Source organism: Tachyglossus aculeatus, chromosome 19 (assembly GCF_015852505.1).
Source record: "Tachyglossus aculeatus isolate mTacAcu1 chromosome 19, mTacAcu1.pri, whole genome shotgun sequence".
NCBI classification, from domain to species: Eukaryota; Metazoa; Chordata; class Mammalia; order Monotremata; family Tachyglossidae; genus Tachyglossus; species Tachyglossus aculeatus.
Window position 1 is genome coordinate 36,655,264 of NC_052084.1, and position 20,699 is coordinate 36,675,962.

The 20,699-nt window shown below is 38.9% G+C and overlaps 1 protein-coding gene across 1 annotated transcript in view; it reads right to left on the bottom strand.

Annotated features, from left to right (window-relative positions):
• ASCC3 (activating signal cointegrator 1 complex subunit 3) overlaps positions 1–20,699 on the bottom strand; it is a 281,982-nt gene that overhangs the window by 123,524 nt on the left and 137,759 nt on the right. The window contains exon 14 of the mRNA XM_038761176.1: positions 11,482–11,616. Within this exon, the coding sequence (XP_038617104.1) occupies positions 11,482–11,616 (135 nt within the window). The remainder of the gene's footprint in view (positions 1–11,481; positions 11,617–20,699) is intronic.

Below are 20,699 nucleotides of genomic sequence, written 5' to 3' on the forward strand. Positions count from 1 at the left end.
AGCGCTTACTGTGTGCAGAGCACTGTACTAAGATCCTCTTTTAAGGATTTTAGAGGATTTTAAGATGCTCTTATTTATCTATCATGTGCTATAGGTTTTAAATCCTGGTGATTGGTCCATTGTAAAGATAAAACTAAAACAGTAAAATTTTAACATTTCCAAAATTCAGAGGAAAGATAACGGAAATGGCCGGAAAGTCATTTTAATCAATCAATCAATCGTATTTACTGAGCGCTTACTGTGTGCAGAGCACTGTAGTAAGATCCTCTTTTAAGGATTTTAGAGGATTTTAAGATCCTCTTCTTATTTATCTATCATGGGCTATAAGTTTTAAATCCTGGTGATTGGTCCATTGTAAAGATAAAACTAAAACAATAAAATTTTAACATTTCCAAAATTCAGAGGAAAGATAACGGAAATGGTCCGAAAGTCATTTTAATCAATCAATCAATCGTATTTACTGAGCGCTTACTGTGTGCAGAGCACTGTACTAAGATCCTCTTTTAAGGATTTTAAGGATTTTAGAGGATTTTAAGATCCTCTTATTTATCTATCATGTGCTATAAGTTTTAAATCCTGGTGATTGGTCCATTGTAAAGATCTTCTTTTGCACTTTTTTTTAAAGGTATTCGTTAAACTGCTTAAGTGCCAGGCACTGTATTAAGAGCTGGGGTAGCTATCAGCTAATCAGGTTGGACACAATCCATGGTGAGGCTCACAGTCTTAATCCCCACTTAACAGATGAGGTCACTGAGGCACGGAAAAGTACAGTGCTTTGTCCAAGGTCACACAGAAGACAAGTGGCACCTTCATTACCACTCGCCTGGTGTCAGTGCTGATCTCCTCCCAGCAGGAGATTTTGTATTTTTTAATAATTTCGTAGACTGTGAGCCTCTTAGAGGCCAGGGATTGGGTCTACCTACTCTTATTGTACTTTCCCACGCTAGGTACAGTGCTTAGTAAAGTGCTCTGTCCTCAGTAAGTGCTCAGTAAATGTCAGTGAAGGATAATTCTCACCCTTGTATTTTTCTCAGCCTAATTACAGTGCTTTGCACACAGACGGCACTATTACATCACGTATGTACTTAAAGACTTGATACCCCACCCAAAACACTTCTGTGTGTGTATATATATATAAAATGTATTTATTTATATTAATTTCTGTTATTAAAGTCTGTTTCCCACTCTAGACTGCAAGCTACTTACGGCCAGGGAACGGATCTGCCAACTCTTTTGTACTGTACTCACCCAAACACTTAGGTGCTCTGCACACAATAAGCACTCAATAAATATCTTGGATTGATTACTGTTATCAGCCTCCTTACTGATTTCCCTGCCTCAAATCTCTCCCTGGTCTATTTTATATACAAATGCCCAAATGTCCAATGCCCAGTGTCATTTGGAACATAGTATTCCTCACTTTTAAAATTTCCAGTGACTTTCTACTGCTTCTATCAACAAAATAATGCCACATCATTGGCTTCCAGTCTATCATCTGCCCTTTTCTTTCCTGTTTGCTGTCACTCTCCTCTCCCAGTACACTGCAGTTCATGCTCTTTCCTCCTTCCCAGAAAGTCTCAAAATGATCAAATAACTGTTGCCAGTTACTGAATAACTTGAACTGTGTGAACTGTTTAGTGGAGAGAGTACAACGAAGTCATCTCCAACCACCTTATTCTTATAACAGACCAGACTGCATTTATTCTAGTCTCTTTTTATGGCAATACACTGCTCAAAACCTCTTCTACTTGGCTTTCTCTCTGTTCCCACCCTGGAACATTCACTGTTCAAAGGGAAAGGGATGCACGCTTGGGTGTGGGATCTGACTATGCCAGTTATGTTTACTGAGAGAGAGAAAACTAAGCTTTCATCTCCCCCACTCTCTCTTCCTTCTGTATCACCAATGCATTTGGAGCTGTACCCTTTAAGCACTTGATATTCACCCCACTCTCCGTCCAATAGCACTTATGTATATATCTGTAATATATATGTCTATGTCCCCCTCTAGGCTGTAAGCTCCTTGTGGGCACAGAATGTGTAACAACTAACCTGGTTGCATTGTACTCTCCACAGCACTTAGTACAGTACTCTGTACACACTTAGGATTTAATAGATACCACTGATTGATTGATCTATGGATGTGAATAGGAATTCCCCAGCTGGAGCAATGAAAATTGAACCCAAAATAACCTTCCAGAATATTCAAATACTAGCACTGTGACACCTAGATTTGAACCCTGTTCATCTCAGGCTTCCAGAGAGTTGCCCTGATCTCATTAGCTCCTTCTTGATCGTCACCCTCAAGCTCCCAGAAACAAGTACTAATTCCCACTTAGACTTCTGGAGATAACTTGCACTTCCTGAACTGGGACTCCCCTCTCCTTACATCGTTTTTTAATAAAATTATTTTACTGACATGGAAAATAAAAGAAAAACATTTGAATGGTGATTTGTTTTTTCTACTGTTTTCTAAAGCTTTCTTCCATGACCTTCAGTTTTCAAAAGTCCTTCTGAATTCACAATACCTCATGACTTTAAAATATCCCTAAATTTAGTAGAGAATTGGAACAATAACACAGAATTACAAAACCTACTCTCATAGATGGACGTTCTTGACAAGTCACCATTCCACCTCTGGATTAATTATTTTCCACCATTAACCTTGAACTGTGTGAAATGTAACATACAATGGAAAATGAAAAGTTGAAATTGGAGCTTAAAAAAAGAAATCTGCGTTCAGTGAACTGTATATTAATCAATTTAGTAAGCACCTACATAAAACTGTTGGAAAGTTCTGGAAGACATTAGGACTAATTACTTTTTAAGCATTATGGCAAAGGGTAAAAAGGTGCGATTTTTTTCACACTACTGATTGGCATCCTCTGTCACAAGAACTTAATGGGCAGTATTAAAGGACAGCCAAGGAATAAATGTGTTACTACTTGAACAGTCATCATCTTTGATTTCTCTAACTGACAATTTACCTTAGCACACTAGAGAAAAATATATCTGCAAAAGCTTCCCTATGCTGGAAAACATACCAGCCCTTGTTGGGAAGCAAAAAATCGTGAGCCACATGTCCCTAACCTGTGTTTTTTTAAGAAAGATTTTGAAGTTAATTCACCAAAAAAGTATGATTAAGATTGGAGTCTAGAATTACACCCAAGATATTATAAACTGTAGTAATATCCAAGAACGGAAAAAGATTCCCAAACGTGGCATCTTGAAAATTTTAACTAATAACACTTCTGGAACAAATGAAGATAGGGAGGAGAAGTCCTGACTATAAATTCCACAACAGGTAATGAGTGGCCTCACCATGGCTTTTTCCTATTCAATTTGTTAATTGAGAATAATCCTTCAATCACGTGGAAGCAAAAGTGGCCTAGAAGAAAGTGCATCGTACCAGGCAGGAGTCAGATGTGGGTCTTAGTTTCAGTTCTGTCATTGACCTTCTTTGTGACCTTTTGAAAGCACCAACCTGTGTCCCAATTTCCCTATCTGTAAAATCCGGATGAGATACTTGCTTTTCCTCCCTCTCAAACTGTGAATGCTGTGTGAGGCAGGGACTGTGTTAGATCCAAATATCTTATATCTGACCCAGCGCTCAGCACAGTGCTCACCAAGCAGTAAGCATTTAAGTCAATACCATAACTATATCCTAGAGAAGAAAACAGTATTTTCTGCAACATCATTTTGGAAAAGACACTGTTACAGATGGCCACTAAATAGAAATTAGCTGAGAACCATCACTGAATAATCTTAAATGTAACTGACAAAGGCAAAGAATAATTGATGTACAAGGGATCTTAAGTGGGGCTCATCATATAATTATGCTGATGGGAATCTGATTCCCTGTGTAAAGAAACAGCCAGGATCAGAAATTGGGCATTTATTTTGGACTTTAAGCTATCTATTGGAGATAGAAATAGCACCTGAAATTTGTATTAGACTACATATTTGATTTCCATGCCAATCTTATGCTGAGTTTTAAAAAACTCCATTATAACAATTTATTTTAAGATGGGAGATGAGTAATTTGGGGGAGATGTGAAAAAGAACCTAATTTCCTGTATACAGCACTTGAAGAAGTTCTCCTTAGATACATAGTTTCTTCATTTAGCTTTCTCAATCTAATTTCTGGAATTAGGCTGACAGTTCTCTTCTTGATCACTGCAGTTCTCTCTTTTGGACTTTCTACTATTTAATTAAAATTTCTGGCAACTTCTGATGATCTGCTGAGCACAGATTCTGGTCGCTGCACTGCTGTCTCTCCTTTGAGGAAAAAACAATTAGTGGGTCTTAACTGCATTGATAACAAGCTAATTAATATTTTTCTTCTGGAACAAATTCATTCATTCATTCATTCAAAGTATTTACTAGATGGTGAAATGAAGCAGGCAGAACATATAAATGTCTTAGTCTTGGGGTTGAGTGGGATATAATTTGATAAAAATACCCAAATGATAAGGCGGGTGGTCAATGAAATAAACACCCGTGGCAACATAAAAAATAAGATGTAAGTGGACAAATGGTTGCTTGTTATCCTGTTCCTTCTAGAGGCCAGTTTTTCACTACGCCAATTCTGAAGTACAACTTGGTGAGTCTTCTGTGGGGGATACCTCAGCCTGTAAAGGTGAAGGTATGGGGCATGAGATGAACTATTTCTTTCATTTAACTCCTCTGCGGCTCAGTTTTGCCATCTGTAAAATGAGGATTAAATATTTGTTCTCCTTCCCCCTAACTGTAACCCCCATGAGACAGTGACTCCGTCTGACCTGATTTACCAGACCTTCCCAGAACTCAGCCTATTGCTTGGCATATACTGAGTGTTTTACAAATACCATATTCGGCTCTGCATTTATCTGAACATAAAGGCTATTACTTCCTGATTATGGTAGGAAGTGAAACTAAGTGATATTATTTCTAATTACAGGAAGAAAATATGTCAATATAACTGCAACTTTTCATTGTCTCTCCTCCCCATACCACAGTTTTTCATGAGAAAACCGTAAAAGGATTCACGAAAGTACCTGTACTATATAAAATTCTTATTTGCCCAAAAGAAGACCTCCGATGCCAACTTTTCAATATCTCAATGAAAAATAACTATACAAATAATTTAGAACAAAAACCTCACTGCATTCATCTTTCCTTAGCCTGAAGCCATTTTTAGTAATTTACCTACTGGCAACTTAAAAGTGAGCAGGAAATCCCTAAAGACCAAGAATCACTGAAATAATGTAGGTTAAAGCAAGAGAAAATTTAAAGAAAGTGTGCAATAGCCAACATTATTTAAAATGTCAGCAGTTATAGGTTTTCTACACCCAGTGGATTTTTTCTTTCAATTCATTTTTGTTTTGAGTGGTAAATGGAATTTATGAGGAAAAGTTTACCTATTATTTATTTTATTATTCACTGTTTACTCAAATTATGCAAGGCACTCTATAGAGCTTAGAACAGTGCCCCAGTGCTCAGAACAGTGCTTTGCACATAGTAAGCGCTTAACAAATGCCATCATTATTATTATTATTACAGAGGTACAGGTCATACATAATAAATCCTACTTCTTCCTACTTAAATTGTGAGACCTATGTGGGCCAGGGACTTTGTCCAACATGATTATCTTGTATTTACCCCAAAGACAAGTATAATGCTTGGTACACAGTAAGTGCTTAATAAATACCACAATAAATTGATTTACTACATAAATGTCATAGCATTTGCCATCAGGTAGACTTTTTTAAGGGCTTTAAAATGGCAAAGCCTGGGTGGGCAGATTTGCCCGTACAAATATAGCCACTTCTTATAGGCAGGGAACATGGCTCATGTTTCTGTTGTACTTTTCGAAGCCCACAGTACTGTGCATGGCACCCAATGGGTGCTCAATAAAGATCATCACTTATTTACCTAATATCTTTGTCAGCAGAGAAGCACAAGTCACCCGACTGATTTGGAATTAAATTATGCTCAGTGTGTAGCATTCCAATCAGGGCCACTAGTGGAGTTGGTCTGGTTAACAAGCCAAGTGTTGACCACAGTTGGAATTCACTGGTCCAGTGATCAGCTACCATTTCTGGTTGTCACACGGATGTAGATCCAGGGTCAGAATGTCCACTCAAATCCCAAATCCCAGAAAAATGAAACAAAAGGGAGAGGGAGGAGGGAATTCTTTTTAGGCTTACTGTCCAATTTATTTGGGGCCTATTGGGAATTCCCTTATAGTTTTGGTTATGCAAAATCTTATACTCACCTACCCACAATTCAAGCTTTTTCCAGGACGCCCTCCTATCCCAAAATTAGGTAGGCATAATCCTTTGAGGAATGGTCACTCTCAAACACCTGATTCTCTCACCTCCCCATACCACAGTTTTTCAGGAGAAAGCCATAAAAGCATTCAGCAAAGTACCTGAATCAGATAAAAAGGTTACGTGCTCAAAACCTAAACTTAACTCTGACCTAAAACCTTAACCTCAACCTCGACCCTAAAACAAGACTGAAAAACGTCTTTCCTGTAGGATGTGGCACCAATTCTGAGGGAGCCCTCCCACCATGCGATCCTGGGAGTTTAAAGATGTTACACTGGACACTAACATTGTTTGGAACACAGATCTACCACAGGGAAGTATTATCATGGTCTACCAGCACAACATGACAGAATTCAGAGTCAAGGCAAAAAACTCTGAAGGTCCAAAAGAATGAAAAGGGGGTTCTGAGACTTGGAAAGGTCAACAAATTGGGGGCAAAAAGCTGAATGGAAACAGAAAACAAAAATGGGTTCGACTGGATGGTGATGGAAGGAAAGCAGAAATATTCTCTTGTGGGTTTTAGCTAGTTTTGCAAGAAAAAAATGGGACCAAAATTCATTCAGTCGTATTTATTGAGCACTTACTGTGTGATGAACAGAATCTGCTGCCTCCCTTAGCATGGAAAGATAAAAAATGGTTGTTTGGGAAGAAAGGAGGGGAATATGATTTACAGCTACTGATCTATGCAAATTCACTCATAATGCTTTTCAACCTTAATAGACAGTAGTCACATAATGTCAAAATCTCCAAAAGCAAATGAACTGTTTGAGCAGAACAGGACAGGTGTAACAATTGTCAATATGTAGTACAGACAATGGACAAATAATGATGATGATAATAACAATCATTAACTCATGAACTTATGATAGTAATAATAATAATAACAGTTAATTGCTGTAATGGTTAAATACTGCATTTAACACCTTTGAAATGCAAACAGTGTGTTCAACTTTTTGGTACTTTCAATACCTTTGCTCAGTTCCTCATAACAGACAGATAATTGCTCTCCCCCACTTGAAAGCCTTATTGAAGGCACATCTCCTCCAAGAGTGCTTCCCTAAGTCCTCCTCTCCTCCTCTCCCACTCTTCTTGCTCCTTCATTCATCCTCACTCCCATCCCATATGTCTGTATCATATGTCTGTATCTGTAATTTATTTATTTATTTATTTGTCTTTTTGTTTATTTATATTAATGTGTGTCCTCATCTAGACTGTGAGCTCGATGTGGGCAGGAATGTGTCTGTTTTTTGTTATATTGTACTTTCTCAAGTGCTTAGTATAGTGCTTTGCACACAACAAGCACTCAATAATTATGATTGAATGAATGAAGATAAAATTAATATCAACCCACATTAAATAATGCACTATGGAATAATATCTAATAATGAACGCCATTAAAAATTCCAATTTTTTGAAGGGCAATATCTTTCTATTAGGAAAGTGAGAAAGTCTTTAAAGCAAAACACTCCCATGTAGCTAATCTCTCCAGGCAGAACTCTCTAATCCATTCTTCACACTATTCTTCAGCCCAGTGGGGCAAGAAGCTCTGCAAACTCAGCTTCAAAGGGACAAAGAAGAAATGCAAAGCAGTTTAACTTCTGTCCCTGGGAAAATACCGGCAAAGTAATCATAAAATCAATCTTCTGAAGAGATGGAGGGGCTTGCTAACAACAGCATGATTTCATGAAGACTCAGGCTGAAAGACTAATCCAAAATTTTTTTTTTCTACGACAGTGATTGGTAGAATGGGAATAGGATAATCTATTCTGGCTTTAGCAAGGTTTTGATTTTGACCCATGCACAAATTCAGCAATCAATTGGAAAAAAAACAGTTCAGACCCTGCAGATATTAGATGAGTTCATAATCAGCTGATGGGTCAAATCTGGACTTTATTACCAATTGATCAGGGTCAGCCTAAAGGATAGCCCAAAAGTAGTGTTTTGTAAAGGTGAGTCCTTGATCCGGGTCTGATTAATAACTTCATCAACGACCTTGATGGAAAGGGGAAATGTATTAATTATGTTTACAGGAGACATGGAGGTTTGGGAGCTGGTCCAGGCTTTGAAGTTTAGGATCAAAAGATAAAATGGCCATGGTAAATTAGAGAAGTAATTTGAAATACATACAAGAGCTTTTTGGGGAAAGAGTGCTTAAGATTGGCACTGGGTGGGCAGAAATCACACAAACAGGAACAAAAATGGCAGAAAGTGATCGGGGGTGGAAGAGTATATAAAATTAGGAACCAGAGTCAGCAATACGCTAAGACACCTGAGCAGCAACCCAGATTTTGGTCCCTTTCTTATTCATGATTGCTGGACAGTCAGAGCAAATCATATCAGCCCCAACCACTTCTGCTAAGACTTTACTGCATTTGAGAGAATATAACTAAGTTACAAGACACGATCCCTGGCCTCAGGGAGCTTACAGTCTAGTCTCAGGAGCCATGGGGAAAGAGCTGTCCAGCTGTTAAAAGGCTGAGACTGTGGGACCAGGGATGGTCTGTCTGGGAAGAGCCTGAAAGCTGCCTTCTAAGCAGTAATGTACTGCGGCTGGTTCCCTCATTGTTCTAAGTTATCGATTGTTCTGATTTATTACATCATTTCCTCCCTTAGGTTTCAGTTTCCAGTTGCCAAACATGTTAAATTGAAAACTCCAGTAATATCTCTGCAGGGCTTAGCACAGGGTAGGGATTGAGACTGAGCACCCCACGTGGACTGCGTCCAACCCGATTTGCTTGTATCCATACCAGCACTAAGCACAGAGCCTGGCACATAACAAGTGCTTAACAAATACCATTATTATGCTGAATTGTATTTTCAAAGCACTTAGTACAGTGCTCTGCCCACAGTAAGTGCTCAAAACGTACGATTAAATGAATATGCTCAACAAATGCAATTAATAATAGTGCAATGTTATTAACATAAGCAAGCACCGTAACAGAATGCACTCGAAGCAATGCAGCACAGGGGCTATGTGGATTAATCTCAGGTGCCTGATTAGATCCTTAACTGCAGGTGTTGATTCTAGTTTTGGACTACCTAACTAGAAAAGAGTGAAGAGAATTTGGAAAATCTCAGGAGAACCACACACAGGGTTGGGAACTGAAGCCTAGGAGAAAAAGACCAAGTTTTGGGGATGATTCCAACTAGAAAAGACAGAGGGGCAATTTAATTATTTTATTCAGGGTATGAAGATATCTCTGAGGCTGTTTAGGTTTTGAAACTTTCTGTTCTAGGCAGAATATGAGGAACTGGAGGCAAAATTGGAGCCTACGGGATTTATGTGAAATATGAAAATGGATTTATGGTCATTGAGCGGTATACATTGAAATAATTTATTCGAAGAGGTTGTGCAATTCCTTTTGGATGTCTTTAAGAAGCATAATGGATTTTCTCTATTTGGAATATTTTCAAGTGTGATCCTGGCAACTACTTAATTCCTGGATGGTACTGTCCCAATTTACTTAAACACATGCGTTTGAGAATAACAGTCAGATATAGGATAAAGAGAGAAAGCACATTTCTCAGCCTGTTTCACTCTATTGTCAACACAAAATTCCCCCCGATCCCCAAATAAAACTTACCATCACCATCAACACTATTTAGGTGGCATCAACAGTACAGAGGACTAGCAAGGCAGAACTCCGAAGTTCCACAGGATATTTCCTAACCTTCTGTGAATCGTGACCCTGATTCATTGCAGCAGGCTTACTTCCTACATCTTCACATTGTATAGTGTGTGCAATATAAAGAATTGGCACTGCCTAGTGGAAAGAGCCTGGGCCTCAGAGTCAGAAGACCCAGGTTCTAATCCTAGCCCTGCCACTTGCCGGTAGTGTGACAAAGACCATGATTATTAAGCAACAAAGGCAGAACATGAGAAGAAGAATATACTACAGATGAATGATAAATAAGAATCTAATAATAATCACTATGGTATTTGTTAAGCAGTTATTATATGTCAAGTGCTGTACTAGGTTCTGGGGCAGATGCAACATAAGGAAGTCAGACCTAATCCCTATCCCACACTGGGTTTACAGTCTAAAATGGAGGGAGAACAGATAATAACAGTAATTGTGGTATTTGTTAAGCACTTACTATGTGCCAGGCACTGTACTAAGTGTGCCAGACACTGTACTGAGTGATGGGGTAGATACCAGAACACTGGGTTGGACACAGTACCTGTCCCGCCTGAGCTCACAGTCTCAATCCCCATTTTACAGATGAGGTAATGAAACCCAGAGAAGTGACTGTGAGCCCACTGTTGGGTAGGGGCCGTCTCCATATGTTGCCAACTTGTACTTCCCAAGCGCTTACTACAGTGCTCTGCACACAGTAAGCGCTCAATAAATACGATTGATTGATTGATTGATTGATTGAAGTGACTTGCCCAGGGCCACACAGCACACAAGTGGAGGAGCTGTGATTAGAACCCATGACCCTCTGACTTCCAAGCCCATGTTCTACCCACTATGCCATGCTGCTTGTAGTGACACCATGCTGAATCCCCATTTTACAGATGAGGAACTGAGGCACAAAGAGGTTAAGTGACTTCCCCAGCTCACAGCAGTGGCAGAGTCGGGATTAGAACTCAGGAACCCTCACCCCCAGGACTGTGCTCTTTCCACTAAACCACACTGCAATCTCTAAGTGATTTACCGTCAAAGGAAATTAGGTAGAATTTTAAAGATAAGACAAATGTCCTGAAAATCATTCCTAATGGAATGATAGTTACTCTTAAAAGGTCAGAACCCAAGTATTCCATTAAAATTATTGCCATGCTATTAAGCAGAAACCTTGCAGTTTTTTTTTGGAGGGGAGAAGGGGAAATGGGAGAGAGAGAGAGGGGGAGGGGGCAAAACAAATGTGTCTTGTAGAAGTCCTGATCACTGAGAAGGAAGTATGGATGTGGACTTTTAATCAAAGAACTGAAATGAACAGTGCAGTCATGGCAGAGCAAGGAGATTCTCAATGACTTAGTCTTTTGGAGGAACACTGCAAAAACACCATTAGCCAAGAGGAAACACTTCAGGTTTAGGCCATCATAAACCCATGAAATGTATTCCCTGGAAAAAAACGCTAGGAATAAGTTAGACTGTGTATATGTGATCTACAAGATATTTTCCAAATCAAATACCAAAATTTTTGGAAAATGTTCCCAGCCGTCCTTTACCTGTTTTTCAGCGTGTCCATAATCTGAGTTCTGAGTGGGCGAAAAGTAGCACATGTGACCATTATTTTTGGCTTTTTCCCGAAGTGACATAGCTGTTCGCACCGTGGCATTTCGGGCGTGCACAAACACCATCACCTAAAAGGAAAGAAAATAGATTCTTTACTGTAAAAGTGAACTACCTGATAAGATGAAATTTTCAGTTTGTGATTACTTGGGGCGGGGGAAGGTGGTCAACCTGGCCCCTTCATCAAAGAAAGGGCAAGGAAGGCAGAATGAAGCCCAATTTAGGTCCTATTTGCCACCTGGTTGCAGTTTTTATAAAGAGAGTATATTAAAGCAACTGGCAAAATTGAGGTTTGGGGTTTACCTCCGGATTTCCTTGTCCATTTAACCCCAGAATTCTGTTACCAAGGATAATCAGGAATTGGATACACATTAAAATCCAAAAACCTCCCTGAAACATAGCAAGTACCAATTGATTTGAGGCAGCCACTCAACAGAAACTAAAGCTATCTGAAAACCCCGGTGCATTATCGACGTAACCAGTGATAACTTTATTTCTACAAAAAGCAGAGTTTTTTTATGGTATTTCTTAAGTGTTTACTATGTGCCAGGCACTGTATTAAATGGGAAGCAGCATGGTTCAGTGGAAAGAGCCTGGGCTTTGGAGTCAGAGGTCATGGGTTCAAATCCTGGCTCCGCCACTTGTCGGCTGTGTGACTTTGGGCAAGTCACTTAACTTCTCTGGGCCTCAGTTACCTCATCTGTAAAATGGGGATTAAGACTGTGAGCCCCGCGTGGGACAACCTGATCACCTTGTAAACTCCCCAGCGCTTAGAACAGGGCTTTGTACATAGTAAGCGCTTAATAAATGCCATTTAAAAAAAATGCTGGTGTAGCTACAAGCCAATGAGGTTGGACACGGCCCCTTTCCCACATGGGGCTCACAATCTTAATCTCCATTTTACAAATGAGGAACCGGAGGCCCAGAGAAGTTAAGTGACTTGCCCAAGGTCATATAGCAGGTAAATGGTGGAGTTGGGACTAGAACCCAGGACCATGCTGTATTCACCAGGCAACGCTGCTTCTCAATGTTCCCAATGCAGATAACTATAGCAATATTCACAGTTCTTTCAAGAGGCTGCCAGTTCACTATATATATATATGTATATATATACATATATATATATACATATATATATATATATATACATATATATATATATACATATATATATATACCACAATTTCCTTCTAGTTGGCAATTCCAATTTCTTCCCTACACCCAAACACTACAAACCTAGAAGATAAAAAGAAAGCTGGATTCGAGATCTATGGTTCTTAATTTAAGAAACTTTGTTGGTAGTATTACCGTACTGTATTATTAAGCACTATGTGTCAATGACTGTGCTATGAACAGGGGCAGATTCAAGATAATCATATTGAATAGTCACAGTCCCACACAGGATGTTCTCTTTAAGGAGTCTTTTGAAAGTGCAGGTAGAGAAAAATTCTTGAATTCTGAGATGGGAGGAAATTTCCTTGATTCCATTCTCATTGCTCTGTCTGTGCACCATCTGCAAATCCTAGGATTTGTATTTGAAGCACATGTATAATTACAATGACAAGACTAAGACATCTCCCAGATGCCCTACATTATTTACAGGCAATACAATACCTATTTTCCATCATTTAAATGCCACATTATACAAGTCCTTTTTAAATACTGAGTATCAGAGTTATGCAGACCATAAGGAAGAATAAAACACAACTCTAAATCTTCATTAATTATTTCAGTCTGATGGATCAATTTATCATTTTGCAAATTATTTTCTATTACAACCCAGAGAAACATAAGTTACAACTTAAAGCAGCAATTTCTTTTTATTAAAGGATCCATCATGTCTTGTTCAGTAAAATGAGCCCACTTTCTTATTATAAGCTTGGCTGTCTGCAGACAGTCTAAAATGGCTTTACAAGGCCTTGGGTAACAATAAATTAATACTTTAAAAAAGTAATTTGTTCATTAATTTCTTTGACTTAAAACCCTTTGAAATTTTTAACCAACAACAAGGATGGCACTGTTTTATTTGGAAAGGATATCTTCAAGTGAATCCTGAAAAAACAATACTGATATTTGATACACCATTCAAAAAGCTATAAGTCAAAAAGATAATGTGGGGGGAAAAAAATCAATCAGTGGTATTTACTGAGAGCTTACAGTGTTCAGAGGACTGTACTAAGTGCTTGGTAGACTGCAGTACAACAGAGTTGGTAACCATGTTCCCTGCTAACAACAAGTTTACAGTCTTCAAAGCAAGGATGTGAGCAGATTTTATTTAGGAAAAATAATTACCCTAGGGTCCCCTTCTGGAACCACTCGGAGTCATCTGAGATGCCAACATTTTGTGATTTAGGAAAGTTTTCAGAAACAAGGTTTGTATCCACTGCATGCAGCCCTTTGGACTCAAATGACCGTGGACAAATGACTTTTGACCTCAGAGATCACAGTTGTGGAAGCATCAGATCATGATGTGTCAATAACCACCTGTATTTTTGTCTAATATAGACACACATGGATGCACACTAGTTGCTTTTAAAAATGTTCCCCGTAACCTTCAAGCAGGCTTTGAATCCAATTTTCTCTGCCTTCTCTTCTCCTTATTCTATATGTTGCAAACCACAGGTTTCCAATGATGAACTTAAAACATTTGGCCCTTGCTTCCTCAAATTTTTCAGGACAGATATTGTTTTCCTCTTTTTTGAATAGTCTCGTCCTTCTGTTTCTGACTATGGAATTAATGTGGTTTTTTTTATGGTATTTGCTAAGTGCTTATTATGTTCCAGGCACTATTCTAAACCCTGGGGTATATACAAGCTAATCAGGTTGGACACAGTCCATGTCCCACAAGGGGTTCAGGCTCACAGTCTTCATCCCTGTTTTACAGATGGCATATCTGAGATCAGAGAAGTGAAGTGACTTGCCCAAGGCCACATCTAAGGCAAGTAGTAGAGCTGGGATTAGAACCCAGGTCCTTCTGATTCCCAGGCCAGGGCTCGATCCTTCATTCATTCAATCATATTTATTGAGCAATTACTATCTGCAAAGCCCTATACTAAGTGCTTAGGAGAGTACATTACAACAGACACATTCCCTGTCCATTCATTCATTCATTCATTCATTCATTCAATCGTATTTATTGAGCGCTTACTGTGTGCAGAGCACTGTACTAAGCGCTTGGGAAGTACAAGTTGGCAACATATAGAGACGGTCCCTAACCAACAGCGGGCTCACAGTCTAGAAGGGGGAGACAGACAACAAAACAAACCGTATTAACAAAATAAAATAGACTAAATATGTACAAATAAAATAGAGTAATAAATACGTACAAACATATACATATATACAGGTGGTGTGGGGAGGGGAAGGAGGTAAGGTTGGGGGATGGGGAGGGGGAGAGGAAGGAGGGGGCTCAGTCTGGGAATACCTCCTGGAGGAGGTGAGCTCTCAGTAGGGCTTTGAAGGGAGGAAGAGAGCTAGCTTGGCGGATGTGCACGTTGCTTCTCTAAGCTGGGATCCTCCTCCCTGACAAAAAATACATGACTACCTTGCAATTGATTACTCTTGCTATAATTGATTTAACTCATTTTGAATCCCTCATGTATGTTAAGATAAACCCGCTATTTGTTGCTCAAATACCCTCGGCTATGTTGCAGCTAAATTTCTACTGGTCAAGTGAATGGTGGGTATCAGTGACTTCCCTCTACGATGAGGACTGATAGTTCTAGTTTTGCCGGCAAACAAAGCTTGATTCTCTCTGTAAAGCTGCTTGGGCTTGAGGGACAGGACTTTATGAAAACATGCACCAGGTGCTTCTGGCCAGTCAACATCCAATAGCGAAAGGTCCCAGCTCTCCCCACTAGGTTTCAACCCAGCCCCTCCCCAATCTCTCCAAAGTGGCCCAACATGACTCTCTTCCCTTTCCCACTAATATAGCCCACTAATAAAGTTTGTCCCACTAATATGGACACTCACATGGACACTCCCACTAATATGTGGGAGTTTTCAAACTAGAAAACATTTACTTCAATTTCTTCACATCCCAACACGAAGAAAAAAATCATAAAAAATGTGGATTGATTCTAACTGCTCCTTATTCTCAACTCCTCCCCTGGCGCCCGGAACTCCTTTCCCACTAATCATCCCACATTTAAACTCCCCCTAAAAATTTCCACAGCCTCTAACAAACTAGTCACATGAATTCATCAGCTATCTCTTATACAGACATATTTACATCCTCTCTCAACAGATGGGAGTGCATGTCTGTCTAATAGTCAATCGTGAATTCTGATTCCCCTGTTCAATTAATTGGTGGTATTTATTGAGAGCTTATTGGTTGCAAAGCACTGTACCAAGGCAATAAATACGATTGACTGACCAAGCATTTGGTAGACATGTTCCCTGCCCAGCAGGACCGTACAGTCATCATCAATCGTATTTATTGAGCGCTTACTGTGTGCAGAGCACTGTACTAAGTGCTTGGGAAGTACAAATTGGCAACATAGAGAGACAGTCCCTACCCGTCCTTTCGGTGAATACATTTCAGGCTGTCTCTCCCATTAGAGTGTCAGCTCCTTGTTAACAGGGAATGTAGAGAAGCAGCGTGGCTCAATGGAAAGAGCATGGGCTTTGGAGCCAGAGGTCATGGGTTCAAATCCCGGCTCCTCAACTGGTCAGCTGTGTGACTTCGGGCAAGTCACTTAACTTCTCTGTGCCTCAGTTACCTCATCTGTAAAATGAGGATTAAGACTGTGAGCCCCACGTGGGACAACCTGATCACCTTGTAACCTCCCCAGTGCTTAGAACAGTGCTTTGCACATAGTAAGCGCTTAATAAATGCCCTTATTATTATTATTTAATATTTCTGTTGTGTTTCCCCAAGTGATCAGTATAGTGAATTGCACCCAGTGAATGCTCAAATACCATTACTGTCAATCGATCAATGGTATTTACTGAGCACTTACTTTGTGCAGAGTCCTGAACTAAGTGCTTGGGAAAGTACAATGTAACAGAGTTGGTAGACATGTTCCCTGCCTATAGTGGGCTTTACTACTACTACTATTACCCAAGGCAATGAACTATTAATGAAAATGAGCATAAAGTGAAAGTTCCATATTCTTTTGTGTAGTAGTAATTTTTGTAACATTTTTTAAGCACTTACTCTTTGCCAAGCATTGTGCTAAGTACTGGAGTAGGCACAATCTGATCAGACAAAATATTTTATAGAGCATGTACAAAATTTGCAAAATTGGGTAGCCTTACTGTCTAAATTGAATTTAAGAATACAGTTTATGGAACTATAATTATTGCTCATGGTTTACACTTAGCTTTAGTACCCATATTTCTAAACAGAACTGCAAAGATCAGCTGCAATTGATACCCATGCAAATCTATCAATTATGTGTTTTTTGAAAAAAAAAAAAACAGGTAAGCTTGATCAGGTACGCCATTAAAGTGTATCGTATTCCTAACAGGGTTAATTTAGCCTGTCCTAGCTATGTCAGAAAATTTTATAATTCACTGGCTAGCCTCTGTGCATTAAATTATGCAAAGAAGTTGGTGAAAGTAATTTAGAATAGAGAGCAGTGGTTCCACAGCCACAAGCTGTGTAATTAGATCTGTACTCTGCAGTTCAAAACTACCCTGGCCTCTCACACGGAGTTTGTGCAACATTTTTCCAGAAACCAAAGCTTTTAAGTAACAAAAAATTAAATGCAAGTACAAACCACACAGACATTCCAGTTTGCCTATATATGGGGCAATGTAGTGTATGTGGAAATTAAATCTCAAACAACTTTATTAATGAAATAATTTTTATCTTAAATATGTGGAACTTAAATCCCACCAATTTCATTAATGAAACCGTTTTTGTCGAGTAAAAAAACACAAGTTGATAGGCCTAACCCTTAACCTTTAAGAGCTGTTTGCTAAAAATTCCACCCCTAAACTCCTGAAAAGGGTATTGCCAAGACTAAGAAGAACAATCCTGCAATACTTATTGTCATGGTAGGCTGAATATTTCATATTTTCAGATATGTCCATTCTGAATACACCATTAAATATAAAAAGACAGTACACACATCTTGTATATACTTTCTGGCAGCAGTAATTCAATGGTGATTATCTTTCAAGGTGGTTCTCTAGGTATTTAAATCTTGCATGAGTTGAACATTGATGGTTCAATTTAATTTTCTGACAAGAAAAATTACTCCACTTTCTTGAAGAAAGAAGTATTTTACTTTTTATTCACTTGAAAAAAAAATGCTCGACCTGTGAAAATACACGGTTGTCACTGACAGTTGACTTATCTTAAAAACTACAGTTGTCATTTAACTTCTGCAATAAAATAGTCGCATTGATCCAAGAATGAAGACAGTAGGTTACAAGTATAGCTTCGGTTTTGGTGGTGAATAATTTTGCTGATCATAAACTGTTTAACAATGAGTTAGTTCTCTAAAAATACTAATGAGATTCAAATTCAGTCCTGAAATTTGCATGCTACAATTAAAGCATAATTGGATTTATCATTCGGCCATGTTATTGCCTCAGGTACAAGAAATGTGAGTTTAAATTTTACCAGAAATTTATTCAGGTGTGTAGAAAAAAAGATAAATCAGAAAAATAAATTTAATCTTCCTAAAACTTCGTGATTAGCAATTACATTTGACCTAAATCGATTTTATATTTCAATTAAAAAAAAAAAACAACAACAAAAAACCCCAACCCAACTTCTTGAGAATCTCTGAACGTAACAGAAGGGGTTCCTGAAGAAACAAACAAATCACTGTCAGTCATTTCAATTTGCATATACTTAAGCCTAAAACAGTTACTGCACTCCAATGTTATTCTTAATATTCATTTACATTTGATTTACAGTGTTTTATTGACCAAACTCCTCGCCCATAAATCAGAGAATAAAGTAAAATGGGAGGAAAAAAAAGTCACAAAACAGCTTTTAGAGGAAATGGGCAAAGATAAGAATTGAAGCTGATTTCTAGCACACTGCCTACTTTTAAAAAACTGCCGGTAGCTTCAAGACATATTTTGATAATCTGCATGAGAACGAGGCTCCTACACAATTTTCTGGTCAAAACTGTTCAATTCCTAGCGAGTGCCCCAGTTGGAGCGAGCGGCGCGTTCTTTTTTCTTGTCTTTGAAGTTCAGTACGTTAAGCAGTCTGCACATCTCAGGGGATTGGGTTATGTATGTTAAAGAACCAAAAAAAAGCCTTTTCATGTGACCCAAGTAAAAAGTCCAAATAAATACTTATACATTATTAAATACATTATTGCTCTCGGAAAATGCAAGGAAAAAAATATCTCTCGGTGACCTGTCAAAGTCATTTGTAAATGGAAGACAGAGGCATGGTCTAAGTGAGAAGAACACAGGTTTGGGAGTCAGGAGAGCTGGATTTAGTCCCAGCTCTGTCCCCAGCCTTTGTGTGACATCAAGCAAGTCACTGAAACTCTCAGGTCCTCAGTTTCCTCATCTGTAAAATGGGGACAATTTTACCTGCTTCTCTTTACGTCTCAGGGATTTTGTGAGGATGAGATAAATGATGTCCACTAAAAATGTAAAAGCCGCTAGGCAAGACACAAGGTATTAATAGAGTAAAACCAGCACTTATGAAACACCCAATAAATCCATCAGTGTTATTGACTGAGCTCTTACTGTGTGCAAAACGTTTGACATTCAAGTTCATAATCTGGGTTTGGTTTCAGATATGATCATTAAACAACTTTTTCACACAACTGAAATATGTATATTTCATCACAGTATTCCCTGGGCATTCCCAGTTATACTCTTTCTTAGTGGCTGGCATGGTTTTGATATATATATGTCCCATGTTTTTAGGAACAAACTCTCAGCCATCAAAATTCCTGCTTTACTTTTTTTTTAATGGTATTTGTTAAGCACTTACTGTGTGCCAGGCACTGTTCTAAGTGCTGGGGCAGATGCAAAGTAATCAGGTTGGACACAGTCCATGGGGCTCACGGTCTGAATCCACATTTTACCTATGAGGTAACTGAGGCACAGAGAAGTCAAGAAACTTGCCCAAGGTCTCACAGCAGACAAGTGGTCATGTTGGGATAAGAACCATGTCCTTCTGACTCCCAAACCAGGGCTTTATTCACTAGGCCATGAAAAATGAAAATTCACCTCCATCTAATTAGTTACCCAAAAGTCAAAACATAACATCAAAATCTTCAGAAATCATAGGATTGGTCCTACTGGTATGCATTTTTAAAAAGCGACCTATTTATGAATTAAATGCCAACAAATATTGCAAGATTAAATCAATAAACGTCTGCTGCTTGTAACACCATTAAGACACAAACACAATGAAGACCCCCATATTTGAACAACTCAGAAGGTAACAGTGGCAATTCACTAATGCAATTTTGCCTGCAGCACACACAAGTCAATCTATTTCAGGGCACAGAGATTAGCAGAATGAATCATGCAAGGCTGGATTTCCTCAGAGGTCTAGACCATCACGTAGAAAGGATGAGAAGCCATAGCAATTAACCAGCCAACAATAACTCAGGAGAAACAGAAAACAATAAGCCAAAAAGTAGTGTGGCCTAATAGAAAGAACACAGGCCTGGGACTCAGATGACCTGGGTCCTAATTCTGGACCCGCCAGCTGCCTGCTATGTGAATTTGGGCAACTTACTGGACTTCTCTGTGCCTCAGTTTCCTCATCTGTAAATACCAGTTTCTCCTTCCCGCTTAGACAGTGAGCTCCGTTTGGGGCAGGGACTTTGTCCAACCTAATTATCTTATACCTGCTCCAGTGCTTGGCACATAGTAAGCACTTTAGAAATACCACTATTATTATCATTATTAAAAATACTACACAAAGAAAGCCGCCATCTGGAACCAAAACTATTCTGCAGCATACAGCAGCATGCAGTTTCAATACACAGTAGAAGTAACAGTACTTATTATGAGGTTATTATGTGTGAAGTACTATTTGTTTGATTTTTAAAATGGTATTTGTTGAGCACTTACTATATGCCTGGCGCTGTAATGGGGTAGATCATCATCATCATCAATCGTATTTATTGAGCGCTTACTGTGTGCAGAGCACTGTACTAAGCGCTTGGGAAGTACAAATTGGCAACATATAGAGACAGTCCCTACCCAACAGTGG